General features: G+C 40.2%; 1 protein-coding gene across 2 annotated transcripts in view; it reads right to left on the bottom strand.

The window, feature by feature from the left end:
- Positions 1–23,811, bottom strand: part of ARNT2 (aryl hydrocarbon receptor nuclear translocator 2) — a 195,438-nt gene that overhangs the window by 41,268 nt on the left and 130,359 nt on the right. For both annotated transcript variants that reach the window (XM_024129735.3, XM_055087888.1), the window contains exons 9-11: positions 6,020–6,096; positions 3,760–3,894; positions 1,136–1,210 (exon numbers count right to left, since the gene is read on the bottom strand). In XM_024129735.3, the coding sequence (XP_023985503.2) occupies positions 1,136–1,210; positions 3,760–3,894; positions 6,020–6,096 (287 nt within the window). The remainder of the gene's footprint in view (positions 1–1,135; positions 1,211–3,759; positions 3,895–6,019; positions 6,097–23,811) is intronic.

The following is a 23,811-nucleotide window of genomic DNA, read 5'->3' as shown; positions in this document are numbered from 1 at the left end:
TTAAAGGCCCCTCTGCTGTAACATTGCCTGTCCTTTTCTTTGCGGGGGCTGAAGCGAGTCACCGGAGCCCTTTGAGAAACTGGCTCTCTCTCTCTCCTCCCAGGTGGACCCGGGCTCAGGAGGTGGCAGGTCCTCAGTGAGAAGCCTGGTTCTCTCACTGACTGCCCACGTGACCCTAAGGTGCTCTTCCTTCACTGAGCTTCACTTGACTCACCTGTAGCATGAAGATAATAATGCCCATCTCCTGTGACTGTCGTGAAGATTCAGGAAAGCAGTGTGTGCGAAAGGGATTTCCATAGCGCCTGGCACATAGTAGGTGCTCAATGAACAGTAGCTGATCATAATGATGCTCGGGATGCGGTCAGTAGTGCAGCCTTCCTCTCAGACCCTCACGGTCATCCTCAATCCGTCTCTCTCCTTCACTGTCTCTATCCACAGCATCACTAACCCACAACCACCTCCTCTGTTGCTCCTACCCCATTTCAGGTCTCACCCCCTCTCACCTGGGCAACCGAAGCAGGCTCCCAATTTGTCTTTTGTTCCAGTTATTTCATACCCTTGTCTCTTTCTGCATACCTGGGCTGCCAAAATTGTTTTTCAAAAACACTGCTCCACTTCAAATCCTCAAGGGAATCCCCACTTAAATGACTCAGGAGAGAATTTAAGCGCCTCGCCAATGGCACATGAGGCCCTTCAGAATCTGGCCTCACCGGCCTCATCTTTGACCACTGCCCACCTCCTCCCCACAAGCCGGCCAGTGTCACTCCAGCCGTGAGGAACTACTCATAACTCTCCCAAAAAGCCATGCTCTTTTGCATCTCAGGTGCTGGCCCCTCAGTCTAGAATGTCATTTCTTCTCTGCTCATCTTTTAAGACCCATCCCAATTGCTGCCTCCCCTCGGAGACTGTTCCGGCCTCTTCCCCACACTGTCAACCTCTCCCTCCTCTGCTCTTCTCCCATGAACAGAAACTCCTTCCTGATGGTCTGCCGTCCCCCCTGGGCTGCGAGCTCCTTCATGGCAGGGGCCCTGACTGATGCCTTCGGTGGGACCCTGCTGGCCCGCCTGGCACATCGAAGGACTACATCCGTGTGTACCCGACTGCTACATCAGCTGTAAATGAGCACTGGTGGTACCTGCTGAAAGCTCTCCCGCAGATGGCTCTGATCCTCAGAGTGGCAGAATTCCAAAATGTCCTTTCCTAGAAGATCCTAAATAAAGAGACAAGCTTTAATAATCTCCAATCCCACGTTTCATTTTTTTATAACTCACTGTTATACAAGAGCGTTCACATATACCCCCTTCAACCCTTTAGCTCACACCATCATCAGGGGAAAAAAGTGGATGCAAATTTTCTCTTTGAGCAATCATGGAGCTGGCGTCTGGTACGCTATCCTCAGTCCTTTCGGCATGTTCAATACCGACTTCTAATTTTGCTAAGGTATTAGAGCAGCAGCTTCAAAATGCAATTTTATTCTCGTTTGCCTTGGAGAGGCAAACTGCACAGGCAAACTGTAATAAACATATTTTAATAAACAAAAGGAATGCAAATGATAGCAGGAGGACAGATGTGTTGCCTATGAAAACTGAAATTGTTTAAATGGGGAAACTGCAGCTCTCTCGTGTCTGGAGAAATGCTGTTATCATAAAATAACTGTACTTGCTAAAAGCCTGTTTACTATCTACCTTTGCTCCTCTATGTTTTATTCAAAGGACCCAGCATTAACCCCAAACAAAAGTGTGTTGCAACGCAACCAACTATAAAAAGATAAACCGTCAAAAGGCAAATGTGTTGTAGGAAAGTGGTCCAGTTGGAAGTGCCTTAAATGGCAAAGGATTTAAACTAAGTCATCGATCAGAACCCAAATCAGCAAATGGCCTCAGTGGGAGCTGACACTGACAGTGGAAAGGAAGTCTTATTTGTGTGCCAAAAAGCATCTAGATGCCCATGGAAGGTGCCGGTGGATAAATGGATCTGGCTGGAAACAGGGCCATCAGAGGTTATGGTGATTTTGGAAACAGATTAATTTTCCCCATCATTCCAATCCAAAATCTGAAGTTTGCATCAACCTAGAGATGTAGAATTATATGAACGGTTCCAATATTTCAATTTGGTCTGTTCTAAGATATATATGTGGGCTTCCCTGGTGGCTCACTGGTTAAGAATCCGCCTGCCAATGCAGGGGACACGGGTTCGAGCCCTGGTCCGGAAAGATCCCACATGCCACGGAGCAACTAAGCCTGTGAGCCATAACTACTGAGCCTGTGTGCCACAACTACTGAAGCCCACGTGCCTAGAGCCTGTGCTCTGCAACAAGAGAAGCCACCGCAATGAGCCCGCGCACTGCAACAAAGAGTAGCCCCCGCTCGCCGCAACTAGAGAAAGCCCACGTGCAGCAACAGACCCAACGCAGCCAAAAATAAAATAAATAAAATAAACAAATTTATAAAAAATATATATATAATTAAGATACCCATATCAACATATCCCAAACTTTGTTCCTTTTTTTCTTTCTTTTTTGTTCAAATGCTTTTTATTTTGAAAATTTAAATCTACAGAAAAGTTGAAAGGGTGGTAGAATAAACACCTGTGTGTCATTTAGCTTGATTCATCAATTGTCAATATTTTGCCACATTTGCATTTTTCTTTCTTCCATATATATGTAAACATAAATATATAAGTGAAACATAAAATATATAGAAATGAAATATCTTTCATATACACATATATTTTAAAATTTTTTGTTGAATCATTTGAAAATCATTAGCAGAAATCATGACACTTCTCCCTGAAATATGTATCTCATAAAAATGACTCCATCTCACAAATCCAAAATATACCATATTATGCCTAAAAAAAAATCAATAGTTATTTGATAAAATCACCCATTATTCCATACATATTAACATTTCCTCCCAAATGTCCTTTATAAGTCTTCAGGCTGAGGACCCAATTAAGGCTCTTACATTACATATTATTATTTTATCTCTTTGGTTTATCTTAATTTGGAACAATCTCTCCTGTCTTTTGGTGTTTCTCATGACTTCTGTGCGTCTCACGGACTTTTTTTTAAAAAAAGGCCTTGAGGGCTTCCCTGGTGGCGCAGTGGTTGCGAGTCCGCCTGCCGATGCAGGGGACACGGGTTCAAGCCCTGGTCCGGGAGGATCCCACATGCCGCGGAGCGACTGGGCCCGTGAGCCATGGCCGCTGAGCCTGCACGTCCGGAGCCTGTGCTCCGCAACGGAAGAGGCCACAACAGTGAGAGGCCCGCGTACCGCAAAAAAAAAAAAAAAAAAAAAAACAAGGCCTTGAAAATGTGCCCCCTGTAAAAAGAGGTTCCAAATACATTTGAGAAACAAGCAGTTAGACAAAATTAATTGAACATCTTTAAGATTTTTCAGCATCTTTCACACTAAAATACTTTTAAAGTTTCTAAGGAGATTTCCCGTTTGGTGTTAATCAAACTTAATTGATCAGAGAGCCTCTTTTTCATAGAGCATCTTAACTCTAGTTTGAGAAAAATCAGCTAGATTAAATGAAATGGTTAGGACAAAAAAGGGAGAGTTAATTTTAAGCAGTGCAGTGGCATACAATGTTCTTTTTTGCTTTGGAAGGACATTACTGTACCCAGGTAGGAAGACGGATTTTTATCCTGTGTTTCCCTATATTGTGATGTACAATATCTCGAACAAATGAAGTAGGTGCATTTTAAGTAAAACTAAATCTCTAGCTGACTGCCATGAGCTCAAAACCACCTACCTGGGGTTGGTAGCCAATCACACTGATGCATCTTGGGTCCACAAATGTGATGATCCCGTCAGAGTTATGCCGGGATAAGAATTCCGTTGGTACCGACATCCCGCTCATGTCCATGCACACAGGAGAGCTGGTCACCTGGATGGAGAAATCCACAGGGAGGTGGTGATGGAGACTGAGTTAGAGAATGGGAACAATACATGTGGATTTTTTAAAAAAATAATTAATTAATTTATTTGTTTATTTTTGGCTGCGTTGGGTTTTCGTTGCCGCGCGCGGGCTCTCTAGTTGCGGTGAGCCAGGGCCACTCTTTGTTGCGGTGCGCAGGCTTATTACGGTGGCTTCTCTTGTTGCGGAGCACGGGCTCTAGGCACGCGGGCTTCAGTAGTTGTGGCATGTGGGCGCAACAGTTGTGGCTCGTGGGCTGTAGAGCGCAGGTTCAGTAGTTGTGGCGCGCGGGCTTAGTTGCTCCGCGGCATGTGGGATCTTCCCGGACCAGGGCTCGAACCCGTGTCCCCTGCATTGGCAGGCGGATTCTTAACCACTGCCCCACCAGGGAAGACCCCCATGTGGATTTAATTTCACAGATCCCTCCAGGTCATGAGTACAATAAGTCTAAAATGTTTCAAACTGCCTTGGCCACACCCTGGACTAACCAGAAGAGTGGACCACTTTGTTTACATTTCTGAGCCCCAGTTTCCTTATCAGTCCCTGGGAATTAGGAAGCTGTAACCTCATAGGGTGGTTGTGAGGTTCAGAGAGACACTGCACGTCAAACCCTGGCACAACACCTGGCACACAGCTGGTGCTCAGAAATGTTAATACCCTTCCCTTCCCCCACCTTCCCGTTACTAAGGATGGGAAATGAGTCTAAGGAACTGGTCAAAATATTTGGAAAGTCTGTATTTGTGAACTGTATTTACCCAAGTATTCTTTCTTCCCCATTTGCAAGGAATAACCAATGCTTATCACATGTGAATGGAATAGCTTACTCATCTGTCTGAAAATGGTAAGATCTAGGAAACCAGGGATGTGAAAGGTCAGTGTCCTCTGAACTACGTCTGTCATGGCCCCTTCCTCAGTACAGAGAAGGCCCCTGATGCCACAAGGAGAAAGACTGAGTGGCTACTGTGTGTGCCAGGCATGAAGCCAGTGGACTTTATATACATTATTCAGCATATCTAATTCTCAGAAGATTAAAAAGACACATTTTTTGCCCTTGAGGAGCTTGCAAGGAAGGGGACTGCCCTCAGCTAACTATATGAAAACAGACAGTGAAGAATCATAACTGACATATAAACCTGTGCAGGGAGGAGGGGATGATTCATTTTGACTAAGCAGATACAGGAGTCATTTCACTGGATCTTGAAGGATGAGGAAATAGGAAGTAAACAAGAGGAGAAGGAGTTGTAAAAGGAGAAGGCGGGAAACAAGGAAATACCAGGCAGAAGGAACAGCCCGTGGACACCTGCAACGGTGGGGAAGTGCACAGTGGGCTTGTGGAAAGGGCGTGCTGCGCTCTGGGAACAGGGCATGAGGGGGAGGGGGAGGAGGTGGGCTTGTAAGATGAGTGAGTGCTTTATCCTGCAGACCATGGGGCAACATTCAAGGGGATTAAACAGGGGTGTGAAACAACAAGGCCCTACTGTGTAGCACCGGGAACTATATTCAGTATCCTGTCATAACCTATAATGGAAAAGAATCTGAAAAAGATATATCTGTCTATGCAGTGGGTTGGCCAAAACGTTCGTTCAGGTTTTTCGGAAAAACCCGAAGGAACGTTTTGGCCAACCCAATATCTATCTATGTGCCTATGTGTCAATCTATGTATCTATGTGTCTATCTATCTGTTTATCTATATTTCTATTTATCTTTCTCTATATCTCTGAATCACTTTGCTGTACACCTGAAACCAACACGATATTGTAAATCAACTATACTTCAATGAAAAGAATTTTAAAGACCCGGGTGTGATGTGAGCAGAGCTCAACTTTGCAGTAAGCGGCCCACACATGGGGACGGACTGACTCAGGCCATCGGTGAAGCAAGGACAGCCTGCTTCTGCTACTTACTGCTCGAAGTCCCTGCCCGTCTTCTTCTCCCAGATTCAGCCTCATCCTTCTCCCACAGGGCGAGACACAGAGCCCAACAGTACTGAGGACACAGGCGGTCGAAAAAGGCATCCAAACCTACAGGCTCTTGCTCTTTGCAACAGTAAGCCTTCCCTGGAGATCAAAAAGGCTGTGTGTGAGCCTTTTCTTACCTGGAGTCTTCCAATGGCCACAAGGCAATATTTACTGCTTTGCCCCACGTCGGCATCTTCTTCAGGTATAGTCATTCCTGAAATGAGAAATGCCAGAGTCATCAACGACATGTCCAAGATGAAGCGAAAAGGGGTAAAAGTGTCCATGATTTTATTTACACAAAGATACAGATCCACCGTTGACCCTGCAGGGTCTGGGAAGCTAGCCAATGAATTAACCATCCCTTGCTCATTTCCTGCTCCTCTGTCTGCCTGATGTCTTTGGATAATTTCATGGTACGTTATCATCTGCATCTGTGGATGATGCGGAGGAATTTAAGGAAGACGAAACACATTATTCATTTGTACGTTTGCAAAACTTGGCTAAAACACTTGGTTATAAGAGAAATTTCGATAAGAAGTGTATACGGGCACTTCAAATTATGTAAATATTTCACGATCTGTTGCCAAAAATCAAAGACCATCAGAGGCAGAATCATAAACAAAAACCAAAACCCAAAACAGAACTCACCAAAACCAAAATGCCTAACTTGCCAGGCAAGAGAACATAACCAGCGTTCACCCTTCTGATATAAAGTCAGGGTTTTCGAGGGATAGAAAGGAGAAACTGGTGATGGGAATGATGATTAAGTGCTAAAAACCAGTGCTCTGGATAGGAAGGAATGGGTTAAAACAACCCTCATTGTTGTTGGTTAGAACTGTTGTAGTGAAACAAGCATTCTGCTCTGATATCTCCTAGCCAAGAGCTGTTAAGTAGAAAATTCCCTTTTATACTGCATAACACTTAACATAAGTATTTTCGCACTAGGTCAGACCGAAGGTTCACGGTGATAGAATCACACAAGCACAGTGACAGCCCATCACTACCGACTGTGAAGGGGTTGTTAACACGACTCTAGCTGTAAGGGCCAGAGAAATGTCACTCCCTCCTCGTCCTCACCACCCTTTTCACACTCCCCTCTGCCTCCCCCCACCTCCGGAGGTAACCAGCCCCTTAGGTTTCTGCTTTATCCTTTGCTGTATTTCTTTTGCCCAAATGAGCATCTGTCTCCTCTTCTCCTATGAAGGGCAGTGCACTGTAGATGCTCTTTTGGGCTTTGTTTATTTAACTTCACAGTATGTCCTGAAAGTCACTCCATAATTATTCATAGAGCTCTTCCTTATTCTTTTTTCAGAATTGCATATTGCTGCATTATGTAGAGTAACCAAGGTTGAATACTACCACTCTCTTATGTATGAACATTTAGGTGTTTCCAATACTTTGTAACTACGAACAAGGCTGCAGAGAATACTCTTGTGCACACACATTTTCTTAAGAATTGGAGGTGTAGATACACTCAGAAGATACACCTACCCTAGAAGTGGGATTTCTAGGTTACAAGGTAAGTGTATATGTATGTACTTTTGTTAGGTGTTGCCAAATTCCCCTCCAGAAGGAGTGTACCAATGTGCATTCCCAACAAGGTATGAGAGGCCTTTTTCCCCAGTCTTGGCCAACAGAATATGCTGTCATATGATTTAATTTTGGTCAGTTGGATAGGTTAGAAATGGTATTTCAGTGCTGTCTTAATTTGCATTTCTCTAATTCTGAGTGAGTCTGCACATCATTTCATATGTTTGAAGATAATTTTTGTACCTTATCTTTTAGTGAATTGTCTATTTGTGTATCTTCCCCATTTTTTTTAAAGGTTTTTTTTTTTTTTTAATTTATATATTTTATTTTTTGCTGTGTTGGGTCTTCGTTGCTGCGCCTGGGCTTTCTCTAGTTGTGGCGAGCAGGCGCTACTCTTCATTGAGGTGTGCAGGTTTCTCATTGCGCTGGCTTCTCTTGGTACAGAGCACGGGCTCTAGGCACACGTGCTTCAGTGTGACACGTGGGCTCAGTAGTTGTGGCTCACAGGCTTAGTTGCTCTGCAGCACGTGGGATCTTCCTGGACCAGGGCTCGAACCCGTGCCCCCTGCATTGGCAGGCGGATTCTTAACCACTGCGCCACCAGGGAAGTCCCCTCCCCATTTTTCTATCGGGATTTTGATCCTTTGCCCCTCAATTTTCAGGAGTTCTTCGTATATCAGGCATATTAAGCCTTTGTGGTATATGTTGTGAATATGTTCTCCCGGGTGGTCCTTTGTCTTTTGACTTCCCTTACGATGATTGAAAAAAATTATAATTTTTATGTAGTCAAGTTTATCAATCTATTACCTCTAGTATCTGAGTCATAATTAGAAAGCCATTTTCTACACCAAGGTTAAAGAGAAAGTCAGCCATGTTTTCCTCTGATATTTTATGGTTTCCTTTTTTACATTTAGATCCCTGATCCATTTGGAGCTATTCCTGTGTAGGGGTGTGAGATACATTGGATTTAATTTTATCTTTTTCTAAATGGCTATCCAGTTGTCCCACTAACATTTATTAAAAATGCAGGGATTTGAGATGCCACCTTTATCATACTATAAATTCTAATATGTATTTGGGTCTAATACTGGGCTTTCTCTTCTATTCCACAGGTCAATTGTCCATCAAGCATTAGTACCACACGATTTTAATTACAGAGGATTTATTGTATGTTTTAGTATCTGGCAGGGCTATTCCTCCCTTGTAGTTTTTCTTTTTCATTGTTTTCTTGTCTATTCTTGGACGTTTATTTTTTCACATGAACTTAGTATCAACTTATTTAACTCCATAAATAGCTTGCTGTTATTTTTATTAGGACTGCATTAAATTTATAAATCAACTTCAGGAGAACTGACATCTTTATAATGTTGAATTGTCCTACTCAAGAACAGGGGATGTTTTCCATTTGTACGCCTGCTTTTGTGTCTTCCAGAACTGTATTAAAAATGTCCTCATATATACTTGTACTTTGTATACTTATGAAAATTCCTAAGTACCTAAATTTTTAAAAAAATTTAAGTGTAATTGACATATTAGTTTCAGGTGTACAACACAGTGACTTGATATTTTTATAAAATGATCACCACAATAAGTCTAGTTACAATCTGTCACCTTAAAAGTTGTTACATTTCCTATGCTTTACGTTACATCCCTGTTACTTATTTATTTGATAACTGGAAGTTTGTACCTCTTAATTCTCTTCACCTAATTTCACTCTCTCCCAACACCCTCCCCTCTGGCATTCGTTTATCCTCTGTATCTATGAGTCTGTTTCTGTTTTATCTTTTTCATTTGTTTGTCTTGTTTTTTGGATTCCACATATAAGTGAAATCATATAGTATTTGTCTTTTTCTGCCTGACTTATTTCACTTAGTATCAATATAATACGCTCTAGGTCCAACCAGGCTGTCACAAATGGCAAGATTTCATTTTTTTTTTTTTATGGCTGAGTAATATTTAGTTGTGTATATATACCACATCTTTTTTATCCAGTCATCTATCAATGGACACTTAGGTTGCTTCCATATCTTGGCCACTGTGAATAATGCTGCAATGAACATAAGGGTGCATATATCTTTCTGAATTAGTATTTTTGTTTTCTTTGGAAAAATGCCCAGAAGTGGAACTGCTGAATCAGATGGTAGTTCTATATTTAATTTGTTGAGGAACCTCCATTTTGTTTCCATAGTGGCTGCACGAATTTACATTACCTCTAACAGTGCATGAGGGTTCTCTTCTCCACATCCTTGCCAACACCTATTATTTGTTGTCTTTTTGATAATAGCTATTCTGACAGGTGTGAGGTGATTATCTCATTGTGGTTTTGATTTGCATTTCCCTGATGATTAGTGAGGTTGAGCATCTTTTCATGTGTCTGTTGGCCATCTGTAGTCTTTAGAAAAATGTCTATTCAGATCCTCCGACCATTTTTTAATTGGGTTGTTTGTTTTTTTGATGCTGAGTTGTATGAGTTCTTTGTATATTTTAGATATTAACCCCTTATCAGATATATCATTTGTAAATATCTTCTCCCATTCAGTAGACTGCCTTTTCATTTTAATGCTAGTTTCCTTCTCTGTGAAAAAGCTTTTTAGTTTGATGTAGTCCCATTTGTTTATTTTTGCTTTTGTTTCCCCAGCCTAAGGAGACATATCCAAAAAAAAATTGCTAAGATGGATGTCAAAGAACATAGTATATTTAGTTCACAGAGTTTTATGGGTTCAGGTCTTACATTTAAGTCTTTAATCCATCTTGATTTTTTTGGGGGGGGTATGGTGTGAAAAAGTAGTCCAGTTCGATTCTTTTGCATGTGCTGTCCATTTTCCCAACACCATTACATATATGTACGCAAGCCTTGCTGGCCTTCAATGCCAGATGTCTGGGGGCTTGTCTTCCTGATGCAGGACTCTCAAGTCCAGGGAGTCCGATGTGGGGCTTGGACCCCTCACTCTTTGGGGAGAATTTCTGCAATTGTGATTATCCTCCTGTTCGTGGGTCACCTCCCTGGGGATGTGGGTCTTGACTATATGGCATGTTTGCCCCTCCCACCCATCTTACTGTGGTTCCTTCTTTATCTCTTTAGTTGTGGAAAATCTTTTCTGCTAGTCTTCAGGTTGTTCTCATTGGTAATTGTTCTGTAAATAGTTGTAATTTTGGTGTGCCCATGGAAGGAGGTGAGCTAAGGGTCTTCCTACTCCCCCCATCCTAAGTATTTAACCTTCCTTCTTGCTATTATAAATGGGGTTTTCTCTACCCTTATGCCTTTTGTGTATTGTTTATGTATACAAAGACTATTGACTTTTGTATATTAACTTTGTATTGTGTTACTTCACTGAATTATTGCTTCAGTTAATTTTATTATTGATTCACTGGGCTTTTGTAGGTATATTACCATATAATTTAAAATAGAGATAGTTTTCCTTCTTCTTTACAGTTTTTGCCTCTGATTTCTCTTGTTTAATTACATGGGTTAATATCTCTATTACAATGTTGACTAGTAATAGAGATAGTGGGCGTTCTTGCCTGGTTTCTGATCTTAGTGGAAATGTCTCAAGGGTTTCTCCGCTAAATAAGATACCTAAAAAATTATCTCTGAATTACTGTTTGGCATTTTTGAAAATCTCTTTCATGCCTTGCTTCATAGTAGATAGCTGTATTCTATTATCTGCTGTGCATAAAGTCTATTACAATATGTTGTTTTACTTGAGGAATACGAAGAAAATATAGCCTCACATGGAGGCTAGTTGGAGGGGGGAGAAGTTTTTTAAGGTTAATTATTGATATTCTTCTTTGATATTTTCCTAAACCTTGACAAGTGATAGTTTCTTAAAGGTTAATTGAAATGTGATTCACTGACTATATCAATGAATTTTTCATACTCTGTTACATGAAAATAGGTTGGTCTAACACTTTGACTGGATCTTTTACCCATACATGATTTTGAACATCATGTATTGGTCATTTGGAAAATATTGGTTTACCAAATTACACAGATCTTCTAAATGTTGACACATTATACAATATTTAAAAAAAATCACACTTGTTAATTTCACCATGTATCGCATCAGAAGATATGGTTAGGTATTGGTCATGATTATGGTGGTGGCTACAACTTTTCCAAAATTCAAATTTTCATTAAAAAGTTTGAATTTTATCACTGACAACAAATACTATCAACTGCTTTCCCTGAAGTGACAGGCTCATTTTAACTTTTTAAGAAAAATATCTGCCAAACACACAAGTTTGAATAACCATAGTTTGTTGTCATTCTTTCAAGTAAAAAAATGGTGTTTGTGAAAAAAGCAGCTAGTTCAGCTCACAACTCAAACAACTGCACAAGCGCTTTTCTTTGCCACAACCAGCATGCTTTGGTATGCAGCAGAAGTCACTTTATACATACTGACAATTTCAGACTTTAATACAGTTAATATTATTAATATTTTTACTTCTTCATCAAGGACATTCTCAAATGAAACCAGCACTTTTAAATTAAATTTTGAAATTAATTTTTCCTGCAAGTGCATGGTGATAAACCCCAAGCATGAGAAACGTGAAAATTACACCAGGGCACATCATAAATGTCTCAAAACCAGTGATGAAGAGAAAGTCTTCAGGACTTCCCTGGTGGTGCAGGGGTTAGGAATCCGCCTGCCAATGCAGGGGACACGGGTTCGAGCCCTGGTCGGGGAAGATCCCACATGCCATGGAGCAACTAAGCCCATGCGCCACAACTACTGAGCCTGTGCTCTAGAGCCTGCGAGCCATAACTACTCAAGCCCGCGTGCCTAGAGCCCGTGCTCCGCAACGAGAGAAGCCACCGCAATGAGAAGCTCCCACACTGCAACGAAGAGTAGCCCCCACTCGCTGCAACTAGAGAAAGCCCATGTGCAGCAACGAAGACCCAACGCAGCCAAAAATTAATTAATTAATTAATTAAAAAGAAAAAAAGAGAAAGTCTTCAAAGAATCCAGAGGGGAAAAAAAAAGACATGTTTACATACAAAGGAACAAAGATAAATATGACAGCTGGTTTCTTGTCAGAAACAATGTAAGAAGATAATATTTTAAAGTATTGAAAAAAAAACCTGTCTACTTAGCATTTTGTATCAAGTGAAAATATCTTTCAAAAATAAAGGTGAAATAAAGACTTTTTCAGACATACAAAAGCTGAAATAGTTCAGCACCAGCACACTATCATTATTAGAATGTTAAAACCATCTTTATGCCACAAGAGAAATAATACCACATGAAAATACGAATCTACACAAAGGAATGAAAACCTCTGGAAACGGTAACCATGAGTAAATGTGTAAGTTTTTTTTTCTTTTTTTTTTGCCACATCACGTGGCATGCGGGATCTTAGTTTCCTGACCAGGGATTGAACCCAACCACCAAGGAATTCCCAAGATTATTTTCCTATGAAATAAATCAGTAACGTAAAAGCCAGGAGGGGAAAAAATGGATGCACACTATTGTGAGATTGTTATACTGTACGTGAAGTGGTATAATATTGCTTGAAGATAGACTCTGATAAATTAAGATGTATATTATAAGCACTACAGCAACCATTAAGATACCAAAACAATTACAGCTAATAAGTCAAAAAAGGAGATACAATGAAATCATAAAAAAATTCCAAAAGAAGGCAGGAAAAGAGAAAAAAGGGAACAAAGGACAAATAGGAACATAGAAAACGATACATAAATGAACCATCACAATAATCACATTAAGTATAAATGGTCTAAATGCCCCAATTAAAAGGCCAAGTTTATCAGATTGGATAAAAAAGCAAGACCCAACCATATGCTGCTTACAAGAAATACTACAGATCTAAGTTCAAGCTTATTTGTGTCTTAGATGGTTTTTAAACCCTCTTGGGGGTAGTATCCATATTCTTCAGTTTCACTTCATGGAAAGTTCTCTAGCATGGTATATGCCACTGACAATATATGACACAGAAGTCAGGGTCCTGGAGCCACACTGGCTAATCTCCATCTTAGCCTGCATTAAAACTGAGGTCCGTGTGACGCCTCTACATCCACCTTGGGAGAGGCCTCTACGTGCTACAATGCTCATGAGTGGTACGGCAACTACTGTCATTGACTGCAGTTCCAGAAATTACTTGAGAAGGAAGTTAAAGTGTTAGAAGACTGAATGCACTGATTCACGTCCTCCTTCACTGATAGTTCATGCCCATCTTGATAAACAGTCTTATTCAAGAGAGGGCTGCAGGAGAAACAGTGACTGTAAGCAACCGTCCTATTCACTCTTTTATCCTCACCCTCTCCCCACGCCCAACTCTTCTTCCACTGAATTTGGCTGACAGTGGAAAAAGTCTCGAGGGGCCACTTGACTCATACCACTCCTCAGGTTCTGTGGTCTAAACCAAGTTCAGATCCGAGTTTTTCAAATCCTAGTTTTTCCAGAAAATGGACAAGTGGGTATCTTGGTCAACCCAAAGCAGAGCCTGAGACAGGACTTTAGTGCAGATAGTTTACGTGGGAGGTGAGTCCAAGAAAGGAGGGGCGAGCCAGTGAGGAGAGTGAAAGAGAAAAGGAAGAAAAACCAAGATCAGGGAAGTGCCTCCACACTCTGGGCTTTGCCTACAACTGGGCCAACTGTGAACCTTGCAGGAGAGCCCCTGGTGCAGAGGAGAAAGACACCACATCGCTTTAAAAAAATATATATATATATATATATATTTATTTATTTGGTTGTGCCGGGTTTAGTTGTGGCAGGCGGGCTCCTTAGTTGCAGCAGGCGGGCTCCTTAGTTGCGGCATGCAGGCTCCTTAGTTGTGGCATGCATGTGGGATCTAGTTCTCTGACCAGGGATCAAACCCGGGCTCCCTGCGTTGGGAGTCTTATCCACTGTGCCACCAGGCAAGTCCCAGACACCGCATCTTGACATGGGATGCTGTCAGCCTGAGGTGAGTCTGAGCTGGCCTGCTGCATGCAGCTGAGGCTGAAGTGCCGTAGGGCACCAGCGGTGTCTGTTAGAGTGACCCAGCCTCTTCTATCCTCTGCTTCCTTGTCTGAAATGGGTATGAAATAGCTCACCTCATGCTGTGAGGCTTGAATGAGAGGATGCGTGGAGTCCCCAGCCCAAGGCCCGAATGTCAGCTTCTTTCTCGCTTCCCTGACCTCACTCCCCAACTGCTGGTAGCAGGTACATCTGTGGGCAGTGGGCACAGATGTATCTTTGCCACGCTTAGGATGAGGGTGCAACACCATCGGCCAGAACAGGAAGCAGAGAGGACAGCATGAAGAAACCATGTTTTTCTGTTTTATCCTTTGGAGGAATCGGGCAGGATGAGGCTCTCATTGGCTGATACTTGAGACCCTCTGCCTAGAGATATCACAATCCATTTGTTGATTCGTTCTTCATCCCACCAGTGTTGATTGAGAATTTTCGCAGATTTTTGAAAAATAGCCACAAATGCTCTTTACGTACCTTCTATCAAGAGTTCAAGTTAGATTCCCTTGTGACTACTTTGACCAATAAAATACAGTGGAAGTGACACTGTTCGGCTTTTAGACAAGGGGTCCCCGACACTGAGAAGCAGAGATGGGTCATCCTTACTGCACCCTGTGTCAACCCCTGGCCCACAGAAGCTGCGAGTATAAATAAAATAGTGGTGGTTTTATCAATAAAATAAAATAAGGTGTCTCCATTAGAAGGTGCATCAGTCTAGAAGTGTAGAGGAAGACAGCTGATGGGGGCCCAAGCTACAAGTCCTTTAAGTGTATAAACAGGCTCATTTGTAAGAAGGCATTTTAATCCACCAACTATGATTATGTTAAAATAATCCCTTGGCTTTGCACAAATGAGGTGGAAAGTTGCGACTTATTAAATAAATAGTTTTGGCCTTCACGTGGGCAAGTAATCTTTAGTTGTAAATGAGATCCATGTATGTGTTTGCGAAATTTCCAGAAATCTTCGGTAAACGCAAACTTCCTTAAAAGAATTTATTTATGTGCCTGTCTGAAGGTTCTCCTTAAGACATCGGATTCAGTTTCCCCATGAAAGGGTTGGCATCTAACACAGTGGAGACAAACATTTGTAAAGGCAGTTCTGACACAATCCCACGAGCAGCTGTAGGGACCCAACTGCCAAGAAAGCTGTGATCATCGTTGCTCAGACTACCAGCGTCTGGAGGTGGCTGCGGAGACCACAGGAAGGCAGGGGCAGGCTCTGGCACTGGCAGGTGGAAAGGATTCGGGATCAAGCCCTCACATGCTTTTCTGATGAAATGCCTCTGACAGGGCAGTGATGTGCTATCTCCAGATTATCATCCAGATATTTGGATTTTCTCTATTTTCCAAGCGTTGCTTGGGTAATACTCTCAAGTTACAGATGATCTTTTAAAGTGGTTTTGACTTTCAGTACTCAACAATAAAAAGACAAATATCCGCAATTAACAAAAGGGCAAAGGATCTGAACATTACTCTCAAGAAAGTATAAATGGCTAGTAAGCATGTGAAAAGATACTCAACATCATTAGTCATCAGGGAAGTGCAAATCGAAACCATAATGAGGTACCACTTCATACCCATTAGGATGACTCTAATAAAAAAAATGCAATAACAAGTGTTGTTGAGGATGTGGAGAAATTGGAACCCTCGTATACCGCTGGTGGAAATGTAAAACAGTACAGTCGGTTTGGAAAACAGTTTGTCATTTCCTCATGAGGTTAAACACTGAGCTACCATATGACCCAGAAATTCCACTCCTAGGTATGCACCCAAGAGAAATGAAAACATAACATCCACACAACAGCCCCAAAGTGGAAACAATCCTAATGCCTGTTAACTGATGAATGGATAAACAGAATGTGGCAAACCAAGGCACTGGAATATTATTTGGCAACAAAAAGGAAATACTGACACATGCTACAACATGGATAAACCTTAACAACATCATGTTAAGTGAAAGCAGTCAGTCACAAAAAGTCACATATTACATGAGTCGATTTATATGAAATGTCCAGAATAGGCAAGTCCACAGATACAGACAGTAGATTAGTGGTTGCCTAGAATTGGGGGGAAACAGAGCATAGCTGCTAATGGGTATGGAGTTTCTTTCTAGGATAATGAACATATTCTAAAATTATTTCTAATGATAGTTGCAAAACTACGTGAACATACCCTAAACCATTGAATTGTACACTTCAAATTGTACACTTTATGATATGTGGATTATATCTCAATGAAGTTGGTACATAAACAAGATTTTGAAAAAAAAAGGGGGTAGAAATAAGGGGAGTAAAAAAGCCACTCATAAGACCTACCACAAGAATATCAAAAGTGATGTCTTGGGATATTTCTGTCCAGTCTTTTTGGAGCAAATTTAGAAAACTATAGATAAATAAAAGGACAAACATTAAAAATTAACCTTAATTATGTTAATATCCTTATGTCCTTTACTATGTGTAAAATAAAATGTCTTTTTTTTCTTATATTGTTTTATAATCTACTTTGGAAACTTTCCAGCTTACTGAGAAAATCTTTCACTGTGTTGAAACATTTTTGTGTTTTCATTTTTCCTTTGTATGGATGTGCTGTGATTTGTTTAACCCAATCTCTCTGATACTTAATGCATTTAGTTTTTCCCCAGTTTTTCACACATACAAGAAATACAATTACTTGCATCCTTCTAGACAAAATCTTGGAGCATGCCAGTGATTTCTTTAGCATAAAAATCCTTGGAGTGAAATTGCCAGCTCAAAGAGTATAAATGGTACTTTATTATTAGTTGCATTTGATTCTCTCTGATTTTCTTTGAACATGTATTTGTTTTCCATTTGTTCTTTTATGGACAGCCTGTACGTGATTTTTGCCATATAAAAGTTCTGTTTGCGGGTTTTTTTCCTCATTGATTTTAAAACTCTTGTTATATATTAAGAATATAGGACTTCCCTGGCGGTGCAGTGGTTAAGAATCCGCCTGCCAATGCAGGGGACACGGGTTCGAGCCCTGCTGCAGAGCAACCAAGCCCGTGCACCACAACTACTGAGCTTATGCTCTAGAGCCCACGAGCCACAACTACTGAGCCCGTGTGCCACAACTAGTGAAGTCCGCGCGCCTAGAGCCCCTGCACCATAATAAGAGAAACCACCGCAATGAAAAGCCCGTGCACCACAACGAAGAGTAGCCCCTGCTCGCCAAAACTAGAGAAAGCCCCGTGGGCAGCAAAGAAGACACAACGCAGCCAAAAAAAAAAAAAAAAAAAAAAAAAAAAGAATATATATGGGTCTCATATAAGTTACTTTCTATATTTTTTTTCTTTAAAGTGTTTTCTTTGTTTATTTCTACAGAGAGTATGATTCAAGTATAGATAATGAAAACTGTCAGTTTTTACTCTGGTTTTTGCCTTTGGGGGTCATTCTTTGAAAAGCACAACCTTTATCCTAAGATTATGTAAAATATTCACCCATATTTTCATACAGTATTTTATAGTTTCATATTTACCTTTAATAAATCTGAAACTTATTTTTGATATGCTGTATTTCATGGTTTTCCAAATGATCAGTCAGTTGTCCTCAAACTATGTACTAATTTTTTCCTTTCTAACTGAAAATGCAACTTTCATCACACACATTTCTAAAGATACTTGGGTCTGTTTTAGGTCTTTTATATTTGTTCAGTAATTGGATTTATAAAATTCACTGATCACATCTTAATTATTTAGGCTTTAAAAAATATTTTCACATATGGTAAGGCAATTACTCCCCAGTACTCTGTTAATCAAAATTTTATTAGTTACTTTTATATTTATTTGACCGTATGAATTTCAGAATTAATTTTCATTTAAAAGAAATCCCATTGGGGCAATTATTAAAACTGTATTAAATTTATAGATTGGTTTAGAAAAAACTGAAATCTTTTTAATACTTAAACCTTTACATCACAGAATACACGTGACTCTCCACTTAGCTATATTCATATATAATTTGTATATTAGCTACATTCATATCCTTCAATACTATTTTGTAGTTTAAGTGAAGAAATCTTCTACAATATATTTCATGTTAATGTTATTAGCAGGTATTTTAAATTGTTGCTATTTTTTATAGATGGGTATTTTTTCATATGCTGTTGTCTAAAGTGTGTTACTGATTTTTTTAGTATTTCCTAAATGGCTTTGTATTCAATTTTCTAAAAGATTTTCAGTATATTGGATTTGGTTTTTCAGGTAATCAAATCATGTGCAAGTAATGTTAAGTCTATCATCATTTTCTTTCTTTTCTTCCTTTCAAGTAGTTATGCTTTATTTCCTTTCCTTTTAAAAAATAAATTTATTTATTTATTTTTGGCTGCATTGGGTCTTCATTGCTGTGTGCAGGCTTTCTCCGGTTGTGGCACGCAGGCTCAGTAGTTGTGGCTTGCGGGCCCTAGAGTGCAGGCTCAGTAGTTGTGGCGCACGGGCCAGGCTGCTCCACGGCATGTGGGCTCGAACCCATGTCGCCTGCACTGGCAGGCAGATTCTTAACCACTGTGCCACCAGGGAAGTCCTTATTTCCTTTTCTTATTTTATTGTCTGGAGTAGAAATTCCAAAACAATGTTGATTAATAGAGGTGATACTGAGCACTCCTCTCATATTCCTCATTTTAATTAGAACCCTTCTAATATTTCACCATTCTGCAAGATATCGATTGTTGGTTTCAGATATTTGTTTTGTCTGCATTAAGGAAACATATTTCTATTATTGGTTTACAAAGACTTTTTATTTTAAAAAATTAATAGCTAAAATTAATTAGCTCTCCTCCTTTGATTAATTATATTAACAGATTTCCCAATGTTAAAGCACTAAGGTAGTCTTGTAATTAATATGTATATGTATAACTGTTAATTTGATTTGCTAACATTGCATTTAGCATCTGTATGCTCATAAATGAAATTGGGTTCATTGTTTTCTTTTTTAAAATGCCCTTGTCAGTTTTTGTATCAAAGTTGTGTGAACTTTAAGAAACAAAGCAGTACACTTGCTATCTCTTCCTATGCTTTTTAAGTGTTTAAATAATTTGTTCATAAAACCTCTAGGCCTGGCACCATCGGGGAGAGCAGTTCTTTGTCAGCTTTTGCAATTTCTTGCATAGTTTTGATCTCCTCTCATTAAAAAAAAAAACAAAAACCTTTCTTTGATTCAATTTTCCCAGAAATTAGCTTTCTTCCCAAAGATTTTACCATGTATCAATCTAAATTATGCACACTATGCTTATAAGTTTTTAAATTTTCTCTGATAAATCTCTTCACCCTTAACATGCATTTCTTTTCTTTCTTTCTTTTTTTTTTTTTTTTTGTGTGGTATGCGGGCCTCCCCCTGCCGTGGCCTCTCCCGTTGCGGAGCACAGGCTCCGGACGCGCAGGCCCAGCGGCCATGGCCCACGGGCCCAGCCGCTCCGCGGCACGTGGGATCCTCCCAGACCCGGGCGCAAACCCGGTTCCCCTGCATCGGCAGGCGGACGCGCAACCACTGCGCCACAGGGAAGCCCTCTTTCTTTTTTTAAAAAAAATTAGGAATAGACTTGTCAGAGGTTTTCCCTTTTACCAGTCTTGATGAACAACTATTTATCAATAGGATAAAAATTCTGTTGTCTAGTTTAATTTTTTTCATTTCTATTTTTTCATTAATTCTATCCTTTTAGTTTGCTCATGGTATCTTGTTATTCTTTTCCTATGTTTGTAAGTTAAATAAGTTCTATTTTCATAAGTTAAATTCCTAATTCATAAGTTAAATACCTAGTTTTCCCACACTTAATAAGAAAAGCATTTAAAGCCACAACTTTCCTATAAACACTGTTTTGGCCACATCCACTAAGTCTTGATATGGAATGGGGCCACGGTTGTTAATTACAAAATAGTCTTTAATGAGAGTTTAATTTTGATTTCCATCCTGCACCAAAAGTTAGCCAGGATAGGTTTCTTTGTACAAATACCATAACTGGTTTACCTTTTCATAAGGACACAAGCTGTACTGGATTAGGGGCCCACACTATTCTGGTATGATCTCATTTTAACTTAATTACATCTGCAAGGACTCTATTTCCAAATAAGGTCACATTCTGAAGTACTAGACATTAGGGCTTCAACACATGAATTTTGTAGGGGGACCCATTTCAACCTAAAACACCTCTGTGAATACTCTATTCTTGGCCTTTCTTAGACATGACACAAACCTAGCATATGAACTGGGAGAACCCTTTCCTGGACCCACGACAAGTGTTACTAATTGGTTATAGTATATTTTCCCCCTAGTTACGGAAGCAGACCCAAAATAGTTCATCAAAGTGGGCCATAAAATAAAACGTATTTGCCGCTTCTGTTTTCTTAGCTTAGTGTTTTATTATAAAATTGTACAAATTATTTCAACAGTAATGATTAAACAAAAATTTAAAATAGTGGTATTAGTAAACCTGGGTTCCTTCTGAGTAGGTATTGCAGGGTACATGAGCGGGAGATGCAAAGAGAAATTTAGTCACCGAACACTCACCAGGCCCCCTTTGTGTTCTAAGCCCTGTGCTCAGTAGCTTAAATAATACAGAGATGCATATGATCTGGTCCTTGCCTTCCAGGAGCACTGTTATAAGCAGGGAAGACAGACAGATGCAAAAGAGCTATAATGAAAAGTTCAACATGACACAAATAGCTTGGCTGGGAAGTTGTTGGGAGAATACTGGTGAAGGCTTTATAGACAAGGATTCATCAGAATTGGGTGTGTCTGTCTGGTGGGACCGGCAGAGACTGGGGAAAGATGTCTCCAGGGATGGCATCAGGGGGAAGAGGGTGAAGTATGGTGTCTTAACGAGTTGGGCACAGTTCCATATAGCATCAAGGCTCTGAGTCCCATGCAGTCAGGGCAGAGGCTCCAAATAAATGTTTCTCAGGTAAGAAAAAAGCCTACAAAAGCACCTCATCGGTGGATAGACCTGGAGTCTGTCATACAGAGTGAAGTAAGTCAGAAGGAGAAAAACAAATACCGTATGCTAACACATATATATGGAATCTAAGAAAAAAAAATGTCATGAAGAGATTAGTGGTAGGACGGGAATAAAACACAGACCTACTAGAGCATGGACTTGAGGACGTGGGGAGGGGGAAGGGTAAGCTGTGACGAAGTGAGAGAGTGGCAGGGACATATATGCACTACCAAATGTAAATTAGATAGCTAGTGGGAAGCTGCCGCATAGCACAGGGAGATCACCTCTGTGCTTTGTGACCACCAGTGAGGGTGGGAGGGAGGGAGATGCAAGAGGGAAGAGATATGGGAACATATGTATATGTATAACTGATTCACTTTGTTGTAAAGGAGAAACTAACACACTATTGTAAAACAGTTATACTCCAATAAAGATGTTAAAAAAAAAAAAAAGCACCTCATCCATTAACAAATTATATGTTTATCAATCTCAGCAAACCAGAACAAGGTCTCTACGCAGCCCTAACAGACATAGTCAAAGGCCGTTCACTACAGCCTGGGCACTTTACTCTCAGGAAAAGCTGTCAGTTCCCAACTCACAACCTATTTTATTCCCTTTGCCCATGATACTGACAAGTTGTGCTGTTTGGTTGTCTAGACCATGAAGGATGAGAACCAGCAATTTGTGATTGGATGGGACGGTATAAAAATAGGCACATGGAAAGTAAGAAGAGTTATCTACCAGTAGGTGAATTTGAGGACAGAGAATCCTCACAGAGCATAAAAAGAAACAAACAACAACCCAGACAAACAACCAACAAAACAACAACAGCCGCAGGGGAGGCAGCCGTGGGCTGATAAGTCCTGAGGACATCTTTGAATTGTCCTTTCAATTCCTGTCCAGCTCTGGACCTTTGTCGTGCCAGCTCTGAATCACCAGGGAAAAAGATGAGAGCATGTTCTGGGCCTCTCATTTAAGCAGAAAAAAAAGTTCTTTGCAATGAAAGATACTGCAAACAAAAGTAGAAGATAAACGACAGGCCAGAAGAAAATATTTGCAACATACAGTAGACAAAGGATTAATATTCATAATATTATAAAGATCTCCTACAAGTGAATAAGAAAAGCACAAATCACTCCGCAGGAAAATGTGCATATACCATGAACAAGCAACTGACAGTAAAATACAAGTAGTCGATATACCCAGGAAAGGTGCTCAACTTCACTAATGAAGACAATCCGATTTAAAATATGTCATCTGCACCCCCGCCAAATAAACCTATCAGACTGGCAAAACTTACAAGAGAATGAGAACATTCAGAGCTGGTAGGAGTGTGGAAAAATAGACACGCATCCTGCCTTGTAAGGTAATTTGATGATATCTATTAAAATGTATTTTATTCCACTATTCCACTTCTGAGACTATCCTGCAGAAACACCAGCACTCATAGGCAAAGAATCATGTGCAAGGATATCCACTGTGGTATCTTTTGCAAGAGCCCCAAACTGAAAATGGTCTTTTTTTTTTTTAATTTTTTTTTTGGCTGCACCATGCGGCATGCAGGATCTTAGTTCCCCGACCAGGTACTGAACCCATGCCCCCTGCGTTGGGAGCACAAAGTCTTAGCCAGTGGATCGCAAGGGAAGTCCCTGAAAACAATCTTAATGTTCTAATTTGGGGAGCAGCTGATGGAATATTACAAAGGCATTTAAAAGAATGAAGTAGTGCTATATGTACTAACTTGGAAACATTTATGATATCCATGAAAAGTTAAAACAAAAACAAAAACAGGCTGTGTAATAAAATATACATATATGAGCTCCATTTTTTTAATATATAGAAAAATGTCTAGAATAAGAAGCACTGGACAGGAATAAAACACAGACCTACTAGAGCATGGACCTGAGGATATGGGGAGGGGGAAGGGTAAAAAAAAAAAAAAAAAAAAAAGAAGCACTGGGGTGTTATGAACTGGTTCTTGGGGGTAGAACCAGGGTGGAAAGAGAGAATTACTTTTTACTTCACAACCCCTTAAAATTTTTTTAAAATGGGTTTTCAGGTGAATTTTACTTTATTTTTAAAGATTTTACAGATCTTCTCGAATTCTTTAACAAAGATGGGCTGTTTTATAGTAATAATAATGAAAAGGTGATTTAAAAAAAAGGCTGGCGCATGATGTTTGGTATTTAAAAAGGTGGGCTTCACATACCTGGGAAATTTTCCCAGTTTGCACCTCATTGTCCAACAAGGTCAGAAACATGAGCGTGGTGTACTTAACTTCAGAGTTCAGAGCTCTGCCCCGATTACCAAATTGAGGGAAAATGCACGCGATGATGGTGGAAGTTTAATTCTCAAACATTTGGTAGAGATGCAACACTTCTTGCCAAACTAACTGCCATTAAATCATGAAAATTAACGTGCATCTTCTTTTGCCTAAAGGGAAAGTTGTAAATGAGTATTTTCTGTATAAACTTGGACTCA

The sequence above is a fragment of the Physeter macrocephalus genome, chromosome 11 (genome assembly GCF_002837175.3).
Source record: "Physeter macrocephalus isolate SW-GA chromosome 11, ASM283717v5, whole genome shotgun sequence".
NCBI classification, from domain to species: Eukaryota; Metazoa; Chordata; class Mammalia; order Artiodactyla; family Physeteridae; genus Physeter; species Physeter macrocephalus.
Note: the sequence above shows the minus strand (reverse complement) of the source record. Positions and strands in the feature narration are given on the sequence as shown.